The 26284-nt window shown below is 45.5% G+C and overlaps 1 protein-coding gene across 2 annotated transcripts in view; it reads left to right on the plus strand.

Annotated features, from left to right (window-relative positions):
• LOC104261795 (uncharacterized) overlaps positions 1-26284 on the plus strand; it is a 32497-nt gene extending 6213 nt beyond the window's left edge. The window contains exons 2-9 of one of the 2 annotated variants that reach the window (XM_059821178.1): positions 3977-4830; positions 12194-12355; positions 14901-15087; positions 16099-16253; positions 17462-17488; positions 19029-19147; positions 23555-23674; positions 24196-26284. In XM_059821178.1, the coding sequence (XP_059677161.1) occupies positions 3977-4830; positions 12194-12355; positions 14901-15087; positions 16099-16253; positions 17462-17488; positions 19029-19147; positions 23555-23651 (1601 nt within the window). In that variant the 3' untranslated portion in view covers positions 23652-23674; positions 24196-26284. The remainder of the gene's footprint in view (positions 1-3976; positions 4831-12193; positions 12356-14900; positions 15088-16098; positions 16254-17461; positions 17489-19028; positions 19148-23554; positions 23675-24195) is intronic. The other variant, XM_059821179.1, reaches the window with a different exon arrangement.

Here is a 26284-nt window from a genome sequence, read left to right on the forward strand (position 1 = left end):
CTCTGAAGGATTTAAGTTTCCCTGCTAGGCTTTGCTAACTGCCAACAGAGACGTATCCTAGAAAGCAATTTGGAAACAAAGCAAAGCAAAATTCTAGAGACTTAGCTGGGAAGCATCAATTCCTTTTGCTCCCTACCAATTACCTTCAGATATTAGCTAGTTCACTGTTACCACCTCCCTGTGAGATGGAAAGCAGTCTTATTCTCCGACTGTACAGGCGCAGGAAGTCCAGCAACTTGCCTAAGGTTACACATAATCAGTCACCATCAGTTACAGGCTTACATTGCAGCCCAGGTAACCCTGTTTATGTCTACTGTGATTACAGAGCCATATAACCCTTAAAAGGGCTACTAGGCAAGTAGCACAAGTTAACCTGAGACAACGTTTAGCCCGGGTCTGCCAAAGATGCTGCAGGAAGCTATACTGATTCCTAAGCATACACACACAACTCCATTCACTTCCCTGCTGCCATACCAGTGTCCCAGCCAGCTCTCTGAAAGCAGCGTCTTTTAGTACCTTACCCCTACCCCAGAAGGGGTGCCAAAAACCAATCCAGGGGAAAGGAAACAAAAAATAACAGCAACAAAAAATATCTTGGCTTGTTTCCCAGGAGCAGCACTGTCAAACCTGGCTGGCCTCCAGCACGTGTAAATACATTTTACCAACCTTAATGCCGCTGTTCAGTTCTCTGAAGTTCTTCACACCTCCTTTCAGAAGCCTCCATGCAGCACTGTAACTGTACCCCTGCAGCACACTCCCTCTAAGTGCCAGGCAGGAATCCATCTTCCCTGCTTTGCTCTGGGCCCCTAGTATTGTTGTTGTACAAGGCACTTACAGGCCAAGTCCTCAGCCAGAATTAGCTGACACAACTCTGTTAGGGGCCCTGGTAATGAGCTAATTTATAGCAGCTGAGGGTCAGGCTCACTTTTTTTTTTTGTAATTGCACAGATGAGCTTTAATTGCACCATTCTGGTGTTTGTTGGCAATATGCTTGAAAGAGCTGAGCATTTTTGTATGCCTCTTTCAAGATCTGTAGCAGAAACAATCTGCGTTTTGGAAGCCCCATGGTTTAGTTTCCATAACCCAGTTAACAGAGAGGAAGAAGAGACTATTCCTTCAGTGAGGTGCAGCAAGAAAAACTTGAGTTTCAGGTCACCGCCTTAATCATGGGAGATCTTTCTGCTGTAGCACAGATGACCTCATTGACCATGGGAAAGAATCATTGAATGAATGAGAATGAGGGGCCTAAGTGTGTTGCAAAATCCTGCCACCTTTGCATCCATTCCGAACTTGTGGTAGCGGGGATGATATCGTTTTGCATCATTGCAAGGGGTTGGGAGGATAAATCAGAAATGCTCAAACACTGTGGTTACTAGGACCTGTCAGTGCCGAGACCAATGGTTTGCAGCCTAGAACAGATAAACAAGAAATTGTTGTGAAACCATTTGATGTTGCTAGTGACCACGGGATGGCGAGAGCAAAGGATCGTGTTGTCCACAGCACAGACCTTTCTCAGCGCTGGAGTTGTTGGCATCGAGGGGCCTTCACACAGGGGGTCAGAGATTTCATCTCCTTTTTTATTTTTTTCTCTACCCCAGCCAAACTTTCCGCTACATGTTGTAGCTTTTGTAGTCATAAAAAATAGGAATTAAAGTATCTGACATATTCTTCTGTAAGCAGCAAGACCTCATTTTGATACTCTGCTTCCTGATTTCAGACAAAGAAATACTTGTGTAGGCCAGGGTGAAACTGGTAAAGCAAGAAAAAAAGGGGCAGATTGAAAGACAGTGAGAGAGTCTCCAATCAAGGGAAAGCATGGCTTGATTAATAAGTGAAGGCAATCAGAGTCTGCGGGAAGGGACTACCATTGCATATAGTAACTCCTGGTAAAAGTGACAGCTGTATGATTTGTTTTTAAAAAGAAGGTACAGCAACACAACTGCTCTCCTCTTGACTCTCAGTGGTTTTGTTGTGCCATCTGGGGTGGTGATGCCATCAGAAGAGCCTATTAGCCTTCTATTTTTCATGCAGATAAAACGCTTTGCCTCTCGCTGCTGAGAGAGATGTTTACAGCTGAGCAGGTAGATCCTCTTCACTCCAAATCAGTAACGACTTAGCTCCACCTCCTCCCTCCAAGACCTGGCACTGAGCTCCCTCTTACAGGTGGTGTGTTGCTGTGTGTGAAGCTGCAAACCAAGGTCCCTCTTCCTTGTCCTCAGTTCATGCTTATCCCAAGAGTGGAAGGGCTGTTACCCAGACCAGCACAGGCAGCTCCTGATGAGATTTCCTGTCCTATTTCTGTGGGCAATGTCTTTCTCTTGTCCCCCCACCACAGCAATGTACTGGTGTTGCATTGCTGATGGTCTGGCGCTGACTGTCCCAAATGTGGCTCTTTACAGTGGAGAGACGTCTGTGAATCCTGCCAATGGAGGCAGTTGCAATTCTGTATATGATAAACAAGATCTTCCATAAGGGGCTATAAGCACTATGTGCCCAAGTGCCATAAAAGCCCATCAGCTGGGATTGTTTATCACCCACAGCCTTTTTGAAAATCCAGTGTAAAATACTAAATCTATGGCTGCCTATGCACAGAAACAGGGCATGTTGCAGTGCTATCCCAAGAAATTCTCAAGATCAAATAGAAGGAATTTAAATAAAATAGAAAATGATTCATGTAATAGCTAGCTTGGCCTTAATGAGTAGAAGTCTCCTTTGTCTGTGGACATTGCAGAAAGCAAGCTGGAGGAGAGAAGGCTGGAAAACAGGTTATTTCTGAAACAAAGTTTTCTGGGTTGCTGTGAAGGAGGACTGCACAGTAGAGCTCTCCCCACTCAACTGCTAACGAGGGAACCCAGGCTTCTCTGCCTACTTAGGGATAGTTACGTTACCAGGAGTGAGTTTGCGAAGCAGCTGCTGGTTTGATGTCAGGCGAAAAGGAAGGAAGTGAGGGGGGAATGAAAGGAAATGAAGTAGGAAGTAAGATATCCTGAAAAGTGTATGCATTGTAGCCCTCTGAGGTGCTCTGGTCAGGCACAAATAAGGAAGAGAAACTGAAGTTTTGTGCTGCAGCAATTCCTGATCCCAAATCCATGAACAGATGGATTTGGAGCTGAGATTTGCAGTTCGCTAAAGGATGGATGCAGAGCTTTCACATAGCTCTCATCCCAGTGTGAACCAGAAGTCTGCACTGTGAAATGCTAGAATCAGAAAAACAGTAAGAAAACCTGGGGGCAGATCTTCAACTCCTGTAGATCAACTTTTCATCCAGAGACTGTTCTACCACATTACCCTGTGAAATAATTGTGATGTGAAAACAAGTCGTCTTTGTCCGTGTGCAAAAAGCCCATGAACAAAGCTGCCTCCATATCCTTTCTCTTCACAAAGAAAAAGTTCATTTAAAGAAATTACTTCATAGCTAAAATCATACAGGGAGTGAAAAAATCTACAGTGCCTCATTTGCTTTTCCTATCAGTACTTGCTTTTCGTTACCTGTATGTGTGCAGAGAATACCAAACAGTTTGCAAATTGCTTGTTGCCATCCCAAATTCACTTCAGTCTGCAGAAAGATGGATTTCATTTTACCCTTTTTTCTGCTGGTTCAGAATATATTTAACCAGAGGAAATATTTTAGCCTTAATGTAATGTCTATCACGGTGAAAGAACACGTACTTCTCTGCGTCTGTATGCAGGTAATCACTAAAAAGTTATCTGGCTACATGTGTTGTTTTCTACCTAACTAAATCAGAACTCTGTGTGCATTTATGACTCCCCCTGAAGGACTCCAGGTCTACGAAACACAACACTTCTGGTGTAGCAAAGCCTACAAGAAAGCTTCATATAGCTCAAGAAAAACAAATTAGGGCTGCCCCCCTCTACCACCTTTCTATAGACAGTTTTACATTTCACGTCCCTCAGGGGATGCACTATACATTGAGTTTTGCAGCCCCTTGTGACCTTCTACTTGTTCTCTTTTAAGCAGGCAAGAAGAGCCCACCTGCTGAGGACAAAGTCGTGCTAACACATATGAAGATACTGAGCAATGAAGGAATTCAAAACCCAGGTTTAATTCCAGAGGCTCCAGCTGACACAGCCTGCACGGAAGAGTCCCATCTCCCCGACACCAGCCTCCCACCAGACTGCCAGGGAAAGTTGAATGCAGCAGCTGCACCGGCAGATCCAGACTATGCAGATGCTCCAGCAAGCACAGACTATGTAGCTACGCTGCCTGACCTCAGCGCCTTCGAGTCCAAGTGCCGACTCCACAGATTCTCCAAATTTGAATCCGAGGACTCGGGGGTTGAATTGCCAAGTGGGGCTAATTCTCCATCAACACCAACGGGTTCAGAGAAGAGCTTTGTGCTTCACAGCAGAGACTCATTTTGTGACTCGGGCATGCTTAGCACCTCTTCTTCTCCAGAAATTGACCATCTGATAATGAGAACATGTAAAGAGCGTGCCAGAAACGTCAGCCACCAAGATCCAGAGAGCGAAAAGGAAGCTGAGTGCTACAGCCAGGAGGCAGATGCTGTGCAGGGTCCTGCAGCTTCCCTTGAAGATTTCAGTGTCCCTCAGGAAGAAAGTCATGATAAACATTTTGACCAGAGCGAAAGGCAATCTCTGGAAAAGGAACCTACCCCAGAGACGGACCTTCCCAGAAAAAGCACTCTTCCCACCCCAGGTCCCATAGAAGAACCAAAGACAATTGCTGACAATTTCCCAGAGAACTTTGGCAGCATGCAAGACCTTCAGATCCATGGGCATCAGCTGAAGAAGTATGCCACAAGCGACAGTCTGGATGAATACATGGATGAATGCTGTAGACTGAGTGAGGTAAGAAACACCTAAACTGAGTCTTAGAGCTAGGCCTGTCCAAACACTTCAGTCAGGGTTCAAGTCCTATTGTTTGTCACAAACTAGGACACATCTGAGTGAGTTAGAAAATCTCCCCTGAAACTGCTGTAAGCAGCAAATACTGGTAATTGATTTTTAAGAGCTCTTTTTATAGCAGTAAAATTCTGAAGTAATTTACATCTATCCGGTCTGGGTAAGGATGACTAATGGCTCATGGAGATCTGATGTTTCAAAAAGCCCTAGATTAGAGGATGGACTTGATTCTGGTCTTAAAACGAAGATTGTGAAGTTAGTCATCATCCTCTGATACATGGGATGGGGATCAGAACATAGTTTCTTTTTCAAGGTCAGGTTATTCCTGTTCCTGGGAACAGCTGGACTGCTCTTGGGGTGCCGAAATTTGGAAAGAACTTGTCTAAGGGGTAGTTCATTCCTGTCCAGGCCTGTCCTGTCCTCTTGAGCCAGCTCTCTGAAATAATGAGTGAGCAAGGAGCTAATGCACAAATTCAAATCTTTGCTGGGCTGGAGATGGAGATCACATTTTAACTCGCCAGCACAGCTGTGATGGACCAAACTGCAAAGACATAGTTTCAGCAGTTTGTCCCACTCCAGACTCCCTCTTTTCCCTCTTGCTGGGTACACTGTGCCGCTGACAGGAGAATAAAAAGCCCTTCCATGCACCTTCTCCCATAGTGGATGCTGGCAAGTGCTCACCACAGTGCTTTGCCTGAAGCCCCATGCTGCCAACATGGAGACAGATTGCTGCTTTGCCTGCCCACTGCGGTGGCTTCCATGAACCAGCAAAGGAAAGATCTAACTGAGGAGGGAGCTGATTCTTGACAGAGAGACAGACCAAAGTGCCCCATGAGCAAAGGGAAAGGAGAAGGTCACACTAGGTGAAGAGGGTCACACAGACACACCAAAAACGTCAAACAGTGCATAACAGGGATTTCTTTTTGGGGCGGTAATAGTTTGATGAATTGGAATGGGAGATGGGTGGGAGGAAGCCAAGTGACAAGTACTGTGTGCTGTGCACATAATTTCACCATGACCTCTCTGCCCAGGCCCTGAACCATGAGGCAATGGCCTTCCTCTCCAGCATGCCAAATCCTCCCAAGCAGCGAGGAAGGTCAGAGATGGCCCATCTCCATTAGCGTTGCATATCGAGGCAATACAAGCAACACCCAATCCAGCTTAACAGCTTCTTCCTCCCCAGAGCTCTCTCACACGCGGCAGAAGACATGCCTATTTTGCACAGTTCCCAAACAGTTAGCAACCTGGCCTTTTGGCAGAGAATTCAAGAAAGGACCAGAGCAGGAGACTTTGACCACAAGCAGACTTTACAAAAATTTACCTGAATTCTCTGTCACATTCCAGAGGGTTTGCAGCCAGCTTGGTCTTGTCTGACAGCTCTGGCTGCCTGTGAAATTCCTTTAAATCCTTTGTGAAATGGAGCCTCAGTTTCCCAAAGCAGAGCATTTAAATAAACAAGAGAATAAATTAGAAAGAAGCTGAAGAGGAAATGAAGCTCTTGGTGGCTTATCTCCCCTCCTTTTTAATATCCTCACTGCCTGAATGCTAAAGCTTTGTGCCCCAGAGCACTTTTCTTTGTTTGTTTTTCGAGCTGTATAAATACAGCTGTGACCTAGGTGCTGGGGAAGTTTGTCCTTCTTCAGAGAGCACCTCCAGGCTGCTGTATCCGGAGAGCAGCGCTCTTCAAACTGCTGGGATACCAGGTAGCACCCAAGCTGACTGGGGCAAGAAATGCCCATGGCTGCTGCACAGCCCTGCAGCTGCTGCTGTGCTGTGTGCCTCAGAGCGCAGGGACAGCCTCCTGCAGCTGCAGAGCCTTCTGCCCTTGCCAAACCTGCACAGGGTTGTCCTGTCCTCACTGTCATACAACGACAGGACAGAGTGAGACCCACTCAGAAACGACGTCCAGATGATCATCTGCCCATACAGCTGACGGATGCATCTTGGTTCACCCCAGCTGAGGCTCTGCTCCAGGCTTACTCTGTGGTTTTCACATTTGCCTGTAACCTGTCCAAAGTACAACATGGTACTTAGGAGCCAATCTCCTGTCTGGCCTGATGTCATCTCAGGGACTCAGATACCCCTGGAAATGCAATCAATGTTGTCTGAAAGATAGCAAGCCATTACAGGGTATTCCCACTCTGCTTGGCAAAAACCATGGCAAACCAAATTGTTCCATTGAATCAATTCCTGCTGCATTAATTCATGTTGATATAAGCCAGTATAAGCACTCTTGCATCTCTATTTAATGCCAAGTAAGAGCATTATTTAATTATAGGGCACAATGACTTCCTCAGTTCTGTTGCTGGTTTTGGGAATATAACTTTCAAGTAACAGGAGAGCAGTTGAGATTCCCCAGCCCAGCTGGCTGTGGCAATGCCAACAGCACTGTGCTTGCCAGCACACCACAGCTGAGCAAGGATTCATGGGCTGGATGAGGATGTGCCTTGATGTCATCCCGGCCTTCCTCACTGCTGAGGCCACTTCCAAGAGAACAGGAAGGAAAATGCTGAAAAAGAGAGACTGGAAACGACCAAATGTTATGACTGTTTGATTCATTTGGTGAATGGCTTTGGCTGAAAATATACATCAAATCATTTCAGTCTGGCATTTCTTAAACAAAGCTTTTTGATCTTCTGTTTTGAACCGTCGTTATTTTGAAATTTGCCTACATTTAGAAAGATGAAAGAAAGTGGAAGCTGTCAAACAACAAGTGAAAGAACTTTGAAGCCTAAATAAAACCGTTTCCTTTTAAGCCAAATTAAATGTTTGGGGTCAGTTTGAAGATACATAGCTTTTGATGCTTTTGCTTTGCAAACACTTCCTCATTCTCCATAAAGTTTACATTTAAAGTCAGCCCATACCCCTAGAAGAAGAGAGAGGGTGGGAGCATTGATCTCATTAAATGAAAAAAACCCCATTATTCACATAGTTCTAATTATCCTGGGTCGAAGCAATCAAAATACTTCTCTGCAGAGAGTGGTACGGTTCAGGGGAAGGATAGGGCAACCTGTGACCGTCAGGCGCGTAGCCTGTGCGTGCCGCTCGGAGGAAACCAGAAGCTATCAGCAAGCGCAGCCCCTCCTGGACGGCAGGGTGGAGCCGTCAGAAATATACCGCACGATCCCGCTCTTTCCTGTTATTCACAAGCCTTTTGGTGCTGTCAGCTTCCAGTGACAAATGCTTCCCACTGAGCCTGTGGCGTCACTAATCAGTTGCTCCAAGCCCATGATGGGAGGTTTGTAATTACATTCCTTGACTCTCTGCAGTGACCATACTGCCTCCATACTGGCCACGCTAACACAGTGGGAGCGGGCAGTGAGGGATTTATGGAAGGATGGAGCATGGTATAACTCAAAACTATCCACAAGAGAAAGCAAAGAGCGTTGCATGAAACGCAGAAACCTAAGTCACTGCAAGGAACATCAGCAAGCTCTTGTATGAATGAAAAGAGCTTCGCCTGCGAGCTAGTCCTGCCCATCAGCTTCAGCTCCTACTGCCAGGTCCAGCCCAGGACAGTTTTCCATTGAGCCCAATTGAAGAAAAGCCCATCACATGCACCAAAGTAACAGATCATGGCTGAAATGAGGCAGGACAAAGTGCTGATTAGATGATCAGAAATGCAGATTTTGATTATACTTCAATTGGACAAGAGGCTTGAAAACAACCGTCTCTCTTGCAGCTCGCACTGAACTTCAAACCTTTGTAGTGCTCAGATGCTGCAGTGAGCACGATGTTACACATACACACAGGGATAGGCTCCCGCCTGTGCGACTCTGGTGGCTTCAGAGGAAAAAATGTGATTTTTATACCAGTCAAAATACTGACTGGAGGGCTCTAGATAAGCCAAAGTTCCCAGTGCAGATGCTGATCCTGTATTTTTAAGCTTCCTAAGAAATCTGTGGGCCAGCACAACTGTGATGGTTTATTGCCAGCTGAGCAGGGATACATGTACTGAAAACCTGTCCCCAAAACTTCATTAAGTGAGCTCTCACAAGGGCACAGATCACTTTTTAGTTACATGGGTGTAAAGTCAGTGTAGGGCACCTTAATGCCACAGTGTCAAAACCATAGTGGGAATAACTCAGCATAGTATAGCCAAGAGCCTTGGATTCCTTTTCTTGCAGCTGAGGGTCTGGTTCAGTCTGATGTACCTGAAAGCAAAGTCTGGCACCTATTTATACATTATGTTTTTACTTTCTTAGTGCAACTTTAATCATCTGATTCACAAATTGTGTCTGTCTGATCCTCTGCATCTTCACCTTCAAAGAAGTGGATGAGATGTTTTTTCCTTCTTCATAGGTTTCATCAACTCAGAAATGGGCACATGGCTTTTGTTCCAGTACTATTTGACAATCCCCATGTGGGGAATGGGAAAAATTTCAGTCCCATTAGGTGAATGTTTTGGAAAGCTTCAACTGGGAGGACAGAGACTGAAAGATACTCGTCCTGGAAAACATTTGCAGCTTTCCTATGGTTGCTCACCATCCACTGCTAGCATAAAACTCTCTCACAGGTGCTGAGAGGAAAATATTTAGACCAGAATGTGACAGAGCAGGTTCTATGCTGCATGGGGCATGACCAGAAGATAGTGAGGGCTGTTTAGGTATTTCCAGTCTATAGAAAAGAAAGTCCTGGAAGGGTCCCTGGAGAGGCCCTCTCTGAGCAACTGTTTCAGGGGCAACCAGCTGAATTACACAAATTTTCTGTATCGAATGCCTGCCATATCCAAGCAATCCTGATGCCAGTGGGCCTTGTGGCAGGGCAAGCAAGGCGAAGCACTCCCCTTAAAAACTTTTACCCTTGCATGCTGACCACGGAGGTGGCTGGCCCTGCAGGGATGGGCAGGCACTGCCTCATTTGCCTTTTGCTCTTTGCAGTTGCTGGGATCACTTCAATAAAATGCAAATTAATTTCCTATTAAATAGCCCAAACTGCCTGCCCTGAGCAGCCTCTGAAGGATGGCTGTGAAACAGGGGCTTCCAGCATACCTCCAGCGTATTGGGTCCAACCTTCAGTCTGGTTTAGGTCCTCTACAGGGGTAAATCCACCCTGCCCCAAGACTTGGAGCAACTGCTCTACAGCTTTTCCCTCTCATTTTCTGGGGACTAGTATTTATTCTCAGGAGTTGGAAGTTCTCTCTAACTTTTGCTAAAAGCCAGATTTTCTCTTTGCTTTCAAGTGCCTTCAGGCCTAAGCACAGAGCAGTGGAAATCAGCCGCACCTTCTCTTCTCCTCCCCTGCCCTTTTTGCCCTATAAACCTAGCAGACATGAACACAAAGCAGGACCTTGGAATATTAAGCACTGGACAAATATGGAAAAAAAAGAGGGTTCCTGCCTGAAAGAGGTGACAGTCAAATGCTTCATACTCTCTCCCCAATCCTGATGTTACAGCCAAATGTTTTACTTTATCCTCTTTTCCAGGAGCTCCTCTGTCCCTTGTAGTCTTCCCTTGTGTTTCTACAGTTATAAAAGGGGTTTGGATTTGTCTCACTGTCTCCATAGGGAATATACACATGCAACAGCAAACTGGCAGAAAGGGGAGTTGTTAAATGTGCAAAAAGATGGTACAAAGTGGCAGAAAGCCTACATTGTCAAGGAGAATGAGGAACTTTTGACTACCCGTTTTAGGACAGCTTAAAAAAAAAGCCCAGATTTTCAGACGCTAATACTCATGTACTTTCTGAAAATCATGCTTCTGAAGCTGGGCACCCCAAAATCCCTAGCTGCTTTCAGATATGTTGGTTATAGTGCATTTGATTCAAGCTTTTCTCAGCAGGTACCACATGGGCTTTGTTCTCCCTGGGGGTCTTAGAACCGTGCCCCTTCCCACTGCACAGACACCCTGAGGACTCAGTTTTATGGCTGAGTAACCTTTGTCTTGCCACCACTTCTGCAGGCTCTGCCCGAAAGGAAAATAAAAATCATGAATGTGAATGACTGGTTGGCTTGGAGTCATCACAGTTTTTCATATGATTTCATGTGACCTCTCTCTGTCCCAGCCTCAGACACAAAAGCATCTGGACATAAATAATACCTATTTATAAATAACATTGTATCATCATTTGTTTAAAAAGAAGTAAATTCTGATGTTGATTATTTTTGAACACACCATGAGCTTTCTGATATAATGAAAAGACAGGAAGAGTCCGAAGCTGGCATTTCCCCAAAAATGTAGATTGTTGTGGGAAAGGAGACAGAGTAAGCTTCCTGCTTTTGTAGAGGGAACTTATTTTTTGAAGTAAGATAAACTTAGAGCACTGCTTTTGTAAAGATCGAGGCTTGTTTTACTTACTGATATCACATGCACATCAGCAGGCAGCACCAAGGTAGAAGTGAGCCTCTGCATCTATTTGTTAGCAGCACGTTCAGCAGAGTCCGCTCACGGCACAGCAGAGGACACTTGCTCTACACAGAGAAGTCCTGGGGCCAGAAATGGTGAGGTGCAGAGCAGGAGGCTGGGAAGCACCGTTGCCTTTCCTCTGCCACATAATTACTGTCTGTCTCTGGCACTGCCCTTGGCTGAGCAGCAGTGAGATTCTGCAGGTCCTGGGTGTGGAGAGATCAGTGGTACAGAATATCCTGCCATAGCCAGACAGCAAGCTTGATCCTGCAGACTTTCTTCAGGCATCTCTTAATGACTGAGAAAGTAGCATGAGGGACGTAAGCTGGGATCTGCTGAAGACCAGTGGAAAGATATTCTTTCACTTTGGCAGCTTGGTTCAGGCGCGCATCCCTCTTACTGACCCACCAGCGATGAGGATCCAAGTTCAGCTGTGCTGTAATAGTTGCAGATTGCCAAAGGCAGACAAAATGTACCCCCAAGTTGGTCACAAAGCAGCAAAACTGCAACCTGCAGATATGTGCCTTTGGGGAGGAGACAAACTCACCCTCAGTACACATAAGTGACTTGCACTGAGGGCTATGGGCTAAGTGAGCCATACTAACCCCAGCCATCTATACCCCACAGTAGAACTGTATTTGTTTGTAAGGGTCCTGTGGCCAGTAAAAGACAAAAATTAGCATGGGACGTGGAACTAGAAACAGCCTGTCATGAGGTTTTCCTCTGCATCAGCCTGTCATCAGTCAGAAGAGTCCCTCTGATGGCACATCTGGCTGAGTAGTCCAGAAAAGAGCTGTGAGCAAGCAACACTGTAACTTAGATCTGGCTATAACCAAAAACCCTTGCAAGAGGAAGCCTGAGTGTCTTTACCACAGCCTGCACAACTCTGAGTGTGCTGGGCTCCCAGCTGCTAGTAAGGATTGCTCTGCTCTTACTCCATGGTCCAAGATGCCTTGTCATTGCAGGTGAACCAAGGTAACAGCAAAGCCCTGGGATCTGGTCTGGGATACCTGGAACACATTTGCCAACTGATTGAGAAGATTGGGCAGCTGCAGGAGCACAACCTGCGCCTCCAAAAGCAAGTGTGCAGCTTGCAGAAGGAGCAGAAGATGAGCCAGATAAAAGAGGTAAGCAGACACCATCTTCCATTAAATTATATACTCAGATGGGAAGTTCCAAGTCTGTGTGAGGTAAGATGCTAATTTACTTGACCCCACACCCACCTGGGCTGGGTGCTCTGGTCTTCAGGGAGCCCCTCACCCACCACAGTGGGCTCAGCTTCCCTTAGGGCGGGTTTGGGTTTCTGTTCTTGTTCAATTTTATTTCCCAGATGCGCTTGCTTGTGCTGAGTTAAAGTGTCCCTTTCACCTCATGCAATGGCCAGCTCAAAGTCAGTAGCTTTTACTTCTCTACAGTTGAAAACTTCCCAAGAACACATCTCCCCCGTCAATACTATCAAAACAAAACATTTCCATGGACCTCCTTAGCAATTGTGTTTTGAATTAAAAGCTCTTTCTTTTCCTTCTGGTTTCAAACTCTCAAAATCCCAGAATTTCCCACTAAACAGACACAATAGGAAAGAGAAGCAGTGGTACCACTACCCAACTCCATGCTCTCTTTCCCTTTCTATGCTTCTGAGCTGCCAAATGAAGAATCTCTGACATGAAACATCTCAGTGTCCCCATGTGTCTTTTTTTATCAGCCAGAGCTAGCTGGGGAATTTGACTGAAATTTGCAAATCAGCATCCTCCTAAACAGGATTTTTTAGCCCCTGCATATTTTGTTCAGCTCTACCCCACCTCTACTTCTCAGTTCTTTTTCTTTGGCCTTGACACCAGGCTTCCAGCTTTTTTTCCCCTCCCCTCCCTTTCTATTTATTTTATCACTCCCCAAAGGGGGATTTGTCACACTCAGCTATTTCTTCCCAGCCATGCTGTGGCAAGTCTTTTGTTCTCCTGACAGCGTCATTCCTCCCCCGGTGTTGCTCTCCCACCTGCTGGGACTGGATCTTCAGTAGGTGACTGACTCCTCCTCTGAGCCAAAGCCAAGTTGTGAGTCAGGTTGCAGAGCAGCATAACCCGTCATTTCCATGTAGCCATATCTCACGCTCAGAGGAATGCAGCCTCCTACATAGAGCCTTGGAATTGTTAACACATTTCCTGAAGCTTTACAACTGTGAGTCATCGCTCAAAGTAACTCTTCCAAGCTGCAAATTCAGGGTCAAATCCTCATCTGGTGTATGTGCCCCCTCCTCCCCAGCTCCCACTGAAATGAAAGGCACCATGCTTTCATTTAAATATTTGAAACTTTGATCTTTTTGGTATTCTTCCAAGTGCCTTCTTGGCCGCATTTGTCCCATACTGTTCAGTGGGGAAGTGGACCCCCAGATGCAATGTTCAGCACTTGCAGTGTGCTCTGCAAAACTGGCTGCTCTCTCTCAGGTGTCTCTGTGGTGCCTGCATCTCCTATATCTGAGCAGCTCTCTGTCATTTTCCTCTTCACAGTCACAGCCTCTCTGTCTAGAAGAGGACACTACTACCACTGTTTGCCACGAGAGGTGGAGATTACTGTCCACATTGCATTTTGGAGGGTGTCCTAAGGCTACTTTCCAAACCATGTTCACTCTCCATACAAACTGTGAGCGTGGAAAGATTTCTGTGCCCCCGAGATGGCTAGGGAAGACACAATTCCCAGAGCAGAGATGGATTAGTGTGGTATTAAGAGCTGGTCATGAGGATGGTAGATGGCCAGTGCTCCTGATGCTGTTCTTGAGAGCTGTACAGACATCACCACAGAAACTGATGACATTTTGATCCTGGGACACAAAGGGAATGCGGTTACTCCACATCCTTTGCTTTACAGGGAAATCTTTAATGCCCTGGGCCAAAAGCAGCATCTTTCATCAGATTTTTCAAAGCATCCCCCCAAGGTATAGGTACTGCAAGGTGTCATGCTGCTGGGGCAACATACCCAGATGAGGTGTTATATTAAGACTGTCAGTTGCATGGGGGTCTCCAGAGGTGCTAAACTGGTGTTGGAACCAGGACAGGCCAACACCAATAAACAGCTTGGTTCCCCTTCCACTTCAGCTGGATAAAGCTCTCCTTGCTTCCTGCCCTACTAAAAACTCTTGTGCAACATGGTTGTGCAAGGTAGAAAAATCTCCCCTTCCCACCACACCAGCTACAGCAGAAGCATACCACCTGAAGTACCACATGCATGTTATCAGTCAGATTCACTGTAAGAGAACTATGGCATCCCCTCAATAAAAATACAAGACACTGTTGTCTGTGCACTTTCCAAAACAAACAACATCTTAAAATGCGAGCCACTTATAATGGATCTGTTTATTTACACAAATGCCTTAGCTGAGCAGCTCTGTGTTTAGAAACTTGTACTCAATTCCTTCTGGGAAACAAACCCAAAAGATGCTGAGTATCAGGCAATTTAAGGTAAACACCAATGAACCCTTGAAAGAATCTACATTACCAACTCCAGGCTCCTCAGCCTTTTAGAGAATTAAATAATTTCTCTGGGTTCTGATGGGTCTCAGGACAAGGCTGGGCATCCCTGGGCTGGAATGATTGCAATTTGTCTGTACCATCACACCACCCGGTTACCTTGGGCCGATACAGCCTGAGAGTCTGCATACTTTCTTCTTGTCTGCTGTAGGAGTACCTTCTGCAGCATTGCTCCTGTGGAGCTGCCAGTGTCTTCCTCAACTCGTACCAAGATGTGAAGACGTTTTTTGCTGGGAGGAGCAGACCTCACAGCCTCTTGGTTCAGACTGGAAATCCTTCTGATCTTTCCATCATCCCAGAAATAGGAGTGAACACTGAAAAGCTGAGCAACTGCAATGGTGAGTTCAAGTACCTCTAACCTGCCCGCCTGCTTGCCACCAGTTGGGTGGAATAATCTGACCAGCAACTTCCTTTTCCCTAGGGAAGACAGATGGGAACAGAGCAAGGTGTTAGTGGAACTACACCTTAGCTGGAAAGCTAAGAGATGCGTTTCAAAATGCTTTGTCTACACCTAGGATTTTAACACTTGCTTCTTCACATGTGTGAAGCAGGACTTTCTGCTCTGCAGCTGTGGCTACAAAGATTAGGACAAATGCATTATAAAATGTCTGTCTCTTTCAGAAACTTAGCATGCCTGAATGGGTCTATTAGTGGAGTCCCCCCATGTGGCTTTAAAATCCCCCTAGCCAAGGTAGGATTTGATCTAAGATGGAAAGCCTTATGCCTGTTAGTCTCCTACCCTCTCAAGCAGGCACAGAACACATTCCTAGAGGATGACTTTTTCTACAGACCAAGTGGAAATAAGCCCCAGCTGCAAAGCTTGGATCCAGAGACCAACTTTTCCAGAAGGCTGAGAAAGACTGGGCTCAGCCTGCTGATGATAAAGCCAGCTGAAAAGTCTGGATCCAATGTTAGATGCGAACCAGGCCACTAAGCAAGGCTGATTAGTTTATTTCAAACCTCAGACTTCAGCCTGCCTCCAATACCTGGTGAAACGCAGAGCATCAACACACCTCCTAGCAGGACTGAGTCAGAGTGTAAATGGCCTTTGGGATCTCTAGTGCTGTGGCTCAGAAATACCCTTTCCTGGCAGTTTCAGAGCAGACCTGGAAGGAAAATAAGACCATGAGGAAGGCGTTAGAAAGTCTGCTGTGGTCGGACACTTTATTGGAGCATTTACCTTCTTTCCATTGAAGTGTGGCATGAAAACACATGGGGTCTCATCCTACCATTGAGTCCTTAGGGGTCTCATCCCATCTGAAGTTGCAGCTTGCTGGCAGCACTGCCCAGAGGCTGTCCATGCAGGATAGTGGTAAGAAATGTGAGCAAGTCCTTGTGTTTCATTGCAGGAAGAGAGAGATACACAGATTCAGGAAACAGCCAGCCAATGGTGGGGCTCAGGAAGTTGTCAAACAATAGGAACAACAAGGAGAATGAGTTCAGAGAAGCTGGTAGTATGGCTGAGGGACAGGCTTTTCCATCAAAGGACGCTGCAGTAAGAAAGGTGAGTGATAAGTTTGGAGCCAGACTCCAAGTGGGACCTGTGGGAAAAGCAGGGAGAAGTTCTGCTCAGGCAGAGCAGAGTGGGGTGCTGGGAGAACAAGCCAACCCTGTCTGCTACTGAATGGGGCTGGGGCAGTAGGGCCAGGGTGCTCCGTACCTCTCGGATTCCAGTCTTGAAGACAATGGCTATGTCCATATGCCAAGAAAGGCACAAACAGAGCACTGCAGACAGCAGCATGGGCTTTAGCCCTCTCTAACTCCAGATAACTTGACACATGAACTCTGTCATAAGTATCTTCACTACTGCTGCTAGCAAGATTAAACCAAGCACACACTCATTACTACATATAAAAATTTTAGTGGGTCAGTCCTTAGCTGGCAACACTTATTACCAGATTGGCAGCATAGCAGTTTGATTAGCTCCAGTCCCCAAAGTGTGTTTCAGGGAAGCCGTGTTGCTGAAGTCCAAGGGAGCCGGAATGCTTTTCCTCTGCCTTTCTTTCCCATTGTTTGTGGCTGCCTCAGCACTTTGAGGTTCCGGTGGGGATCAGGAGTGCTGAAATGCCAGGGCAGAGGCTCTAATCAGAGCATTCCCAGCCTGACAGGAAAGAGGAAGGAGTAGGTCTCTCACGGGAAAGACCTTCTCATGAAATTTCCACCCCAAAGTTGCAAATTATTTGCAAACATTTCAATGAACTTCAGAAACCCAATTAAGGCTCAATCCTGAAAAGTGCTCTGTGCTCTGGCTTGTGTTCAGCAAAGTTCTGGATTTTAAGCACATGGGAAGCTCTGATGACTTCACAGGACTGCAGAATCAAGATCTACACTCTTTCAACTGAATCCTAGTGCTCTCTTGTTACACCATACCTTAGTATTGTCACTTAATATTGCATTTTGTACCCTGAGCATGAAATGCCCCATTGCTTTTTACAGTGCAGGTACTGTATGGGAATCCTGCCACATCAGTCCCCGGGCTACTAGGTGCTATACACATGAACTAGCAGTCTAAATACGAGAGTTGAGAGGTGGAGGAGGAAAGAAGGGATTATCACACACGTGAGGGACTGAGTCTCAAAGAGATAAAGGACTAGACCAAGGCTATGGGTGGACTCCAGGGCAGAGCTGAGAACAGAGCCCGGTCTGTTCCCAGCACTGTAGGATGATCCCATGGTCTCATTATTTATCAGTTTATTTGCCTTTTGTTTTTAGGGTCTGGACGTCAGCAAAAACATCTCGGTATGTACTGCTTTACAGAATATATTTAACTTGTACCTGCCGTTGTCATGGACCAAGCCCCTGTAGTGCGTAGCATTATACATGAACAAAAGAGGTTCACTGACCGCCAAAGTTTACTATCAAAGTAACAGACATGCACGTATTATGACTTACTGCATTTGGTCCATTGCTCTCCCACCCCCACTGCAGACAATGGCTAACTAGCCTTCGGGAACAGGCAACTGCTCAGGCTTTCTGCACTACTAACAGTGCTTGCTTTTCCGGGACAACACCAGCACAACGAGGAACTAACTGCTGAGGCTTCCAAAACCCTTCCACAGCACACATTAATCCCAGTAGTAAACACAAAGGTTTGATATTTCCATGAGTAAACAGTCTCACTTACGGGCAATTAACTCAATAGCACAGAAACCAGTGTTGCCATTTTCAGCTGAGCCCATGACCTCATCTGAAGTTTTGAACTGAAAACTTAGCAGAGCCCCAGGAAGAATTACCACAACAGGCTCTGCCTGGGCTGGTGCGTGCGGCTGGGCAGCTGCCAGGTCGTGCTCCCAAGGTGGCCACAACTCATGGAGTGATGGCTCTGCTGGTGGCACAGTGGGAAGGCACCTCGGGACAGGGCAGAACAATGCCCCGAACGTGACAATGGTTTGAGAACTTTACTGAAACGGGAAGGGAATCGTTTCTCCCCATTACGCGAGTCCTGGGGCATGATCTTTTCTTGTTCTGTTCCCAAGGTTTTCCACCCATTACTTTAGGAAATGTAAAACAATTTAGCAAAAAAACATGCATTTTTTTATACATCACTCCTTTTCAGTTCATGAGTTCAGATGAGCTCAGCCCTGAGAGAGCAAACATTAGGGGGGCGCCTCATGAGACTCCCTGACCTCCTGATAATCTCTATTAGCATTTCAAATGTAAGTGCCCAATAGCTGTGTCTTGTAGACGTGACAGGGAAACAAAGGCTTGATCTCTTCTAATTTATAGTCCACAAAAGTCACTACCTTGAAAAGGGTGGATACCAACGCACCTGGCCTAATAGAAAGGAAAAGGGAGTTAAGCTGCTTTTTTGGGTTGTTTTTGTTGTAAAGCCCTCCCCACCCCCCCTTACATGCGACTAAGCAGGAAAGCTAACTGTGATCTTTTCTTTTCCTTTAGTACAGTATAACAGTGAGGTGAAACATGCCTTTAGGCAGCTACTCAGCAAAGCGCCCTCACTCTCTGAAACCTTAAGTCAGAAAGAACAGCAGGGTCCTAGACACGGAAATGTTACCAAACAAAATACAAAAGGGAGGGTATTAAGGATGGTTGATCCATCCTGTCTCATTGTGTTCTATACAGATACAGGCTGGCCACTAGTCATCACTGCAGGGTGTTAAAAATTCTTTTGTGGGACCTGACTCCTATCAGTCCAAAATAAAGAAGCTCCTGTCTTCCCACTCCCCTGGAGTACCCCGAAGTATTGTATGTTGGCCCGGTGAGGTCTGCCAGCAACTAGCCTCTGGCCCTTCAAGTTGTGGCTTATTTTTTTGCTCCCTAGGGTGAGAGCCATGCTTGGGGGAGAATGAGAGATCTGATGAGGAAGACACGGCTGAGAAACCAGAACAAGCTGGGGCTGTCCTCCAGTGCTCTGAAGAGGTCTTGCCCACAGTTGTACAGGTAAGACAGAGATGTGGGAGATTTTCACTTAGTGTTGGGGGGTGGTGAGAGAGTTACCTCTGGTTGTTGCTGCCCAGAGAAGACCCCTCCTTACCTTCTCTCCATTGCATATGGTGGTCCTGGCCAGCACAGCTATTTGCTTCCTTAGTGCCCAGGTGCTCCAAGATCCCAACTGGATAATGTTACCTATGTGAGAACAATGGAAACACTAAGGTGCTTACCCCCAAGAGGGTAAGGGGATGTTCACAATCAGTCAGAGACATTCTGTAGCCTGATTATTTGTGTTTCTGCTCCCTCCTAAGCATTACAGTCAAAGTTAATGCTCTCCTCCATCCACCTTCACATCTTTCATCCAGTGGAACGGTAACCTGTATTACATCTGATGTGTGATGGGGTGGGACAGTCGGGATCAGCTGGAAGGTTTCCTGTCAGAGGAAGGGGACATGCAATTTGCTGAGTGTGTGCTCGTGGGTAGGTCCTGCTTATTGCTATGGATGAACATTTGGGTCAAGCATGGGGTCTCATTTCTATTAAGAGATCTCTGTGCTGGTCCCTTGGGCAAGTTTGTCTACCAGGCTAGTTATGGCCTGGCCTCTGAGCTATACTGTGTGGTGCATGTCTGTCTGAGGTGATGACAGTGCTGCCAGCTACCCCTTGCACAGATATTCCCTGTGTGCTTGCCAAGTCCTCCCAGCTGGTCTGATGAATTTGGGGTGTTTGTGTGTGTAATCAGGTAACAGGAAGAGCCTGGGTATGTTACTCACCAAAGCAGGGGTATTACATGGAGCTGGGCACCTTCCTGTGTTTTTTCAGCTGATGTCTCAGTAACCTTAAGCAGAACAGCTCAAATATGCTTAAGCCCTCCTCAGGTTTTAGATGGGGTGGTGGTGGGGAAACAGCAGTTGTTTAAGCACTCAGGAATGTCCCATTGTTCTCCTTAGACAGCCTGTATGTACCTTACAAAATGCATAAGGGAACTGGGAATCTTGTAATTACAGCTGGGAAAAAAACCCTCTGTAGTTCATGGAGTGATTTTTCCAGCTGGGAAAAACTTGGTTGGGGCCCAAGCACACGTAACAGGCGAGCTTCCTCCTATTGTTTGGGAAACTGAAAGAAACACAAAGCAGAAAGAGATCAAACAGTTCCATCTAAAATAGATGGTGAACCAGCTGGGGAAAAAATACAAACTCATGTGAACTTTCCCTCTAAACCTGAATAGAACCAGGACTTTATTTGGGCTTCAGGAAAGTCCTGTCTCTGTAATCTCCCGCTTGGTCCTGAGGACACTGCCAGTGCTCCCTGCGTGAGAATTGCAGGCTAGGTCCTCGGCTGGCTAAATCCATGTAATTCCAATGAAGGGCCAGCCCAATAGTTCCTAACAGAAACAGGTTTTGCTACTTTCACACATATACTGGACAACTACTACTGTCATGGAAGTGTCTCTGTACAACGAGATGCCAAATGGATGATTTTTTTACCTGGCTGTAACTGGGCAGCCCCAGAGATCTATATGCTGACTTTTCTTTCACTAACTTTCTTCTGCCATATATCTACATAAAACCCTTGCCTCTACTCATGCCCCTTATCTCCCTCCATTTCCTCTTCTCCTGCTTCCTAGCTCTTATTCCCCAGCCCTATCTGTACTTGCTTTTGCTCTTTTTACCCCACACCCTGCAATAGCAGTGCACTGATACTGGGCTTTTCACTGGTGCCTGGAAAAGCTGGGCACCTTGCTCCTATAGCATTTGGGATACATAGTTGCCCTCAGGCTCCTTTGAAATAAAAAGTTAGGCTTAGCGGATCCAGGACAGCCCTGCAAATGCTGCTGGACACAAAGCCAGGCCCTTCCTACAGCAGTACCAGAACGGTAAAGCAAGAAAGTCTCGCTTGTCTGCCACTCTTGGCAGAGCAAACGCTGAAGCCCTAATACTCTCAGCATTTAAAGCCACTGTCTTTGTTACAATTTATGAAACATATTTGTCCTGGCTCCTTGTCCTGTTTGTACATGCAAGCATATGAAATTGGCTGGCTTTTGCTTACCCGGGCTTCCCTGGGCTCAGAGACATCTCACAAGGTCTTGAACTGGAACAGGTTGGAACCTGGTGCCCTGTATTAACATGCAGCTCTGAAGGAAGCAGAGATTTGTTGCTTTTGACACCCAGTCCCACTTGAGTCATTTGGGCAATTAGAGAAAGTCTCTTTGTTTTTGTAACTAGGTCAAAGCAAATCCCCTTTCATGCTCCCACTCTGTGTATGATGAATGATCTCCTCCAGGGCAGTTGTTTTGTTTTTCTTGTCTGCCTTTTTTTTTTTTTTTTTTAACATCCACAAAAGAATTCTCATAGCAGAGAGAGAACTTGGTTCTTCCAACAGGAGAGAGGGGGGGGCCTGCCAAGGTAAACATACTGGCACAAGACTCTGGGGTTTGTCATACGTTATTCTAAACAGGCTCAGGTTTTCATTTCATTTTCTTTTTCTGCTAGTACATTTACTCCCACAAAGCAATATCTATTTTGTGCAAAGGACCAGAATAGGCTGATAACTTGATCATGGTGTCACAGACTTAAGCAGCACATGGAACTGGATCTGACCTATGGCAGGAAAAGTAGATTTCTCCCCCAAATCATTGCAGAGTGATCCCTCCACAGAAGAGCAAGGAACCTACTTCCAGCATAAGCGACCCCCAAGACAAGAATGTTTTGCCTTTCCACTGTGACTGGTTTTAGTGACAGAAAACTGTTCTCAAATGACAGTGGGGCATCATACAGTCAAATACTTGCCCTTGTTAAACAATTACACTCTGATACTGCTTTGAACAGTAAGCCTGGCCTGTAAATTCTGCAGGAGCCTACCTTGATCAATTTACTGCCTATACTTTGCCACTCTATCTGACATTATAAAACGTGTTAAGTTGTCTCTGGCCAGAATGGTGTTACAAATGATGCCCAAAAATACAGGGTCAAGGAGGAGTGCATTAGCACCTTCATATCGTTTTTCCTTACTGTCCCTAGCTCCCTTTGAGGACAAACAGACAAAATGTACAGTCTCCCACTACTTGCTACTACTGCTGCCAGGAAGCAGACTGACCCAGCAGTTGGTCCAGCCCTGGCAGAGATACAGAGACAGCCATCTCAATGAAAGCAATTGTGCTCAGGAGCTTTTCTGATGCTATCCCCCAACCCCTTTCTAGAGCAGGATCTAGTTTGGGAAGCTTTGGGCAATCCCAGCCTGGCATTCCCTGTGCAGACACACCCACCTGGGTATCTATGGGAGCTGCAGCTTTAATGCAGCTGCGTGGGAATGAGCTAACCTCAAAATTACGGTATCTTTCATGGTAAGGATGCTAGTTTCAGTTTGACAGCCACCAAAAGCTTGCTGCTGTATGATGATTACTTTGTGATTAGTGTGAAGTAAGTTAGGAAGGAGAGTGCAGTTCCAATATTACAAAAACCCATCTTCAGTATTGTATAGCAAAGGCTGAAAAGGGCCCTAGAGCCTCAGACCCAGGCGTGAATGCTGCTTTTTTACATGGGAAATTACTACCAAGGAAGATCTCTGCACTCAGGCTTGAGTAGCAGCCAAAGAATTAAAGACTAACATCAAGGCAGAGGTTTGACCATCCCATTATAAAAGACTTAAGAGGTCAACAAAACAAAAATAATACAACATTAGATTAAAAAGAAAATAAAGTAGTAGCTGGCAAAAAAAAAAAGTCTGCACCACATCAGTCAGGGCTTTGAGTTAAATTTTTTTCAAATCTAAGATAGTATTAGCTATTCGTTTTCTGTAAATAGCTTTGAAATAGTGCATTAACAAAACCCCCAAAAACCAAAACACACAGCTTTTCTGTCTTAAAGAGCAGCTATTTTTAAGAAGTATTCCAAAAGGTTTGTCTTTCATAAACCCTGGAGGCCTGAGCTAACTAAGCCGTTACGACCAAACAGGATGCATTACACTTATTTCAACTGGATATAATAAATAACGCACAAAAAAATTAAGCTAGAGACAGCCCACAGCAGCTAGCTTAGTGTTGTTCTTTAAAGAGTCTCATTTCCTACTCACTACTTCAGGCCAGAATTTAACTTCCCTGTGACATTCACCCACTAGTCTCTCCCCCTCGCTTCCAGCTAGGTGGAAAATACTGGTTGCTCTCCACAAAAATGATGATGTTTGTATCCATCCATTACATTGTGACTCCCTGCCAAGTAAGGCATTTTGTAGGTCTTTTCTCGGATGCTGCCACAAGTATTTAGACAGCATGTGTTTTGGAATTTCAAACTGGAGAGGGGAAAGCTGCTTTGGATCCAGCTTGGATGTTGGGTACATATGCACAGCATATTAATGCTAAAAACACAGCCATGCATTCTGACTGCTGTCAACTTTAATTGTATTTTTCCATTTGTTAAGGCCAGATATTATGTCTTCGGAGCTGAGGAAAACTGAGAGGAACTCCATGATCGTTCTGGGGCAAAATACAAAGAATGAAAACATATGGCCTTTCTGATAACCCAAGTCAAATGGAACAAGGTAAAATAAGTAAAGCAGCATGTGTTTTTTGTGGGTTGGGGTTTTTTTTTTGCCTCTTCTCAGCACAGAAATGAGACAGTCCTGTTCCTTCATCCAGACATGCTCCAACATGCAAAGACAGGAACAGGTCAGACTTTTGAAGTTCAAATTATATGAATTTATGCCAGCTGAGGACTGGCCCATATACCTTCGTTGTAATAGCACCCCACTTTTTTTTTTTAAAAAACAAAACAACATGATTTAAAGACATCTGTAGTCATATAGGCTACATCATATAGCCTTTCTACAAAAAGTACAACAGCAAATTCATTTATCTGCATTCAGTCAAAAGATTCCCAAATAAGCCGACCCAATGTTTTGGGAAAGAGACAACCTGCCCATAATCGAGACTAAAAGTGAACCAGGCTCAACCTCATCACCCACCTTCCCAGCTCAGTTGGGAACCCATGGAAGTAACCCATGGGTTAAACGCAGAGAAACCCTTTCTAATCTTTCATCTTCACTGCATGTTTGTGTTTCAGAAAGGCAAAGGGGGAACACCAATGGACACAAAACCAAGAACCCCGGGATTACTTTGTGCAACTTGCATCCTACAGTTGTGAACAGAGCAACTCCAATTCAAGCGTTGGAAAGGAAAGAGGGACGGGGGAGGTTGAGAAGGGTCTGTGGACAGATGCATGCTCAGCTACATACAGCTTCGCTCCTGAATTTGAAGTATACTTACAAAAGTCAAGGCACAGATGAAAATTGCTGTTAGTGTCTTGGCAACATAACCAGAGACTTTTAAGTAAGATTTGGAAATTCTTCCTCCTCTGAGTTAGGAACAGAATTACCTGAAACATTGAAGGTTTTAATTATCATTGGTTTCTGGGGACCTTCTCCAGCTGAAAAAACTTAAGCTTTATGGGACACAGCAGCATCTAGAAAAGTGCCAGGGACTCCTTGCCTGGTGCAGAAGTGGCTGTTGGAAGGACAGCCTCCTCCCTCTGCAGGGGTTGAGTTGCAGTCTCTGCAGAGCAGTATCTGGCCAGCTGTGGTTTTCCTGTTGGATTCCAGTAACATGGCAAAGTCTGTAATGCCAAGACTTGCAATGATGCCATTCCTGAATCCACCACTAGCTTTAATCCTGTGGGCCTGCTGCTTCTGCAGAGGCCCCTCGACTCCGGTGCTAACCCTACACAGAAGTTGGCATCATGCAGGCTCATTGCAGAGACCAGAGTGAGGGGCACTGCTGGAATCAGCCTTTTGAGAGACTGGAGAGTACATCCAAGGCAACACCTCAGCTTCACCAGGCAGCCCAGCTCTTGTGCTGCCCATCTTTTTGGGGGGAACCAGGCTTGAATTCCTACTTAAGATACAAGTTAAGTCCTCTGGCTGTGCAGGTGGTGGCCTGAGGCTGTAGGTGGGGTACTCATGCTGCTGTATGGCTCAGCCTGTGCTCTCTGCTGGGAAAGGGCAAGACAGAGAGAGAGCAGAGCCGCAAGGAAGAGTTATTGAAATACATACATCCTTTATAAGCTGCTGCTCTTTTGGGCCACATTAACAACTGTGTAACACTATGTCCATGTTTGGTGGCTGCCTTATTGTCACATGTCCACCAATTCCAGACTCAAGAGAGAGGCAGCTTATGCTTCTGAAGGTCCCATGGTTGCAGTAGTCTCTGCAGCTCTTATTGGTACTAGCACAATAATTAATATACATGAGCAAAGATTTAAATAAACCAACTTTGCCTCTTGTTAAAAGATTATCCTACCCCCTAACTTACAATATAATTGCAAGTCAAGCAATTGCTGTTTAAAAATGCCCAACCCAAACTCACCTGGGAACCAAGATTTGAGAAGCTTGCAGGAGTAGATCAACTTCAGCAGGCTTAGCCTTTCAGTAACAGATGCTTCCACCTTGCTCAGCTGAAGCCTTTGGAGTCCTCAAAACCAGAGCAGGGTCTCTTCTGAGGGTCAAAGCTCCCCAGCCATGCTCTCCCAGGGCAGATGTAGTTTGCAGGGGTGAGTGAAGGCAGCAGCCCAGGCCTGGTTCTCCAAGTACTCAGAAGGGTTGTTGCTATTGTTACTTAGCATCTCCAAAAAACCCACACACCCAAATCAAAAAAAAAAAGTCTGTGCTGACTCAAAGTCAAAGTCAGCACCCTAAAGTAGGTGCTGTGTTTAATGTTTCAGTTGCAGCTGCTGTGGGACTTAATTATTCACTGTATATCTTACTAGCTTCATCCAAAGCTAGAAAGATTTATAACTAGATTATTCTGTGAATAGTCTGTATATCTCCATAAATACAGGGGGCTGAAATCCTGCATTAACTTACACCCTCCATTATCCCTCCAGCTTTACAGAAACTGTAAGAAATGTGAATCGGTGCAAACTGAACTTAAAAGTGTTTTAAGACATAGCATCGTGAATTGGTATTTCCCCCCTCCATTCACATTATAGGTTTGTTCATTTTTTGTTTAACTAAAATGAACTAGCACTCTTTTTTTATTACAACATTATATGAAATATATTCATGTATTTTCAGAAATAAATATATTTATGATGTGTAACATACTGTATAGTTCTCCACTCCAGGATGCATTGTAATACAAGCATAATAAGTTTAATA

This window comes from Gavia stellata, chromosome 9, assembly GCF_030936135.1.
Source record: "Gavia stellata isolate bGavSte3 chromosome 9, bGavSte3.hap2, whole genome shotgun sequence".
Lineage (NCBI taxonomy): Eukaryota > Metazoa > Chordata > Aves > Gaviiformes > Gaviidae > Gavia > Gavia stellata.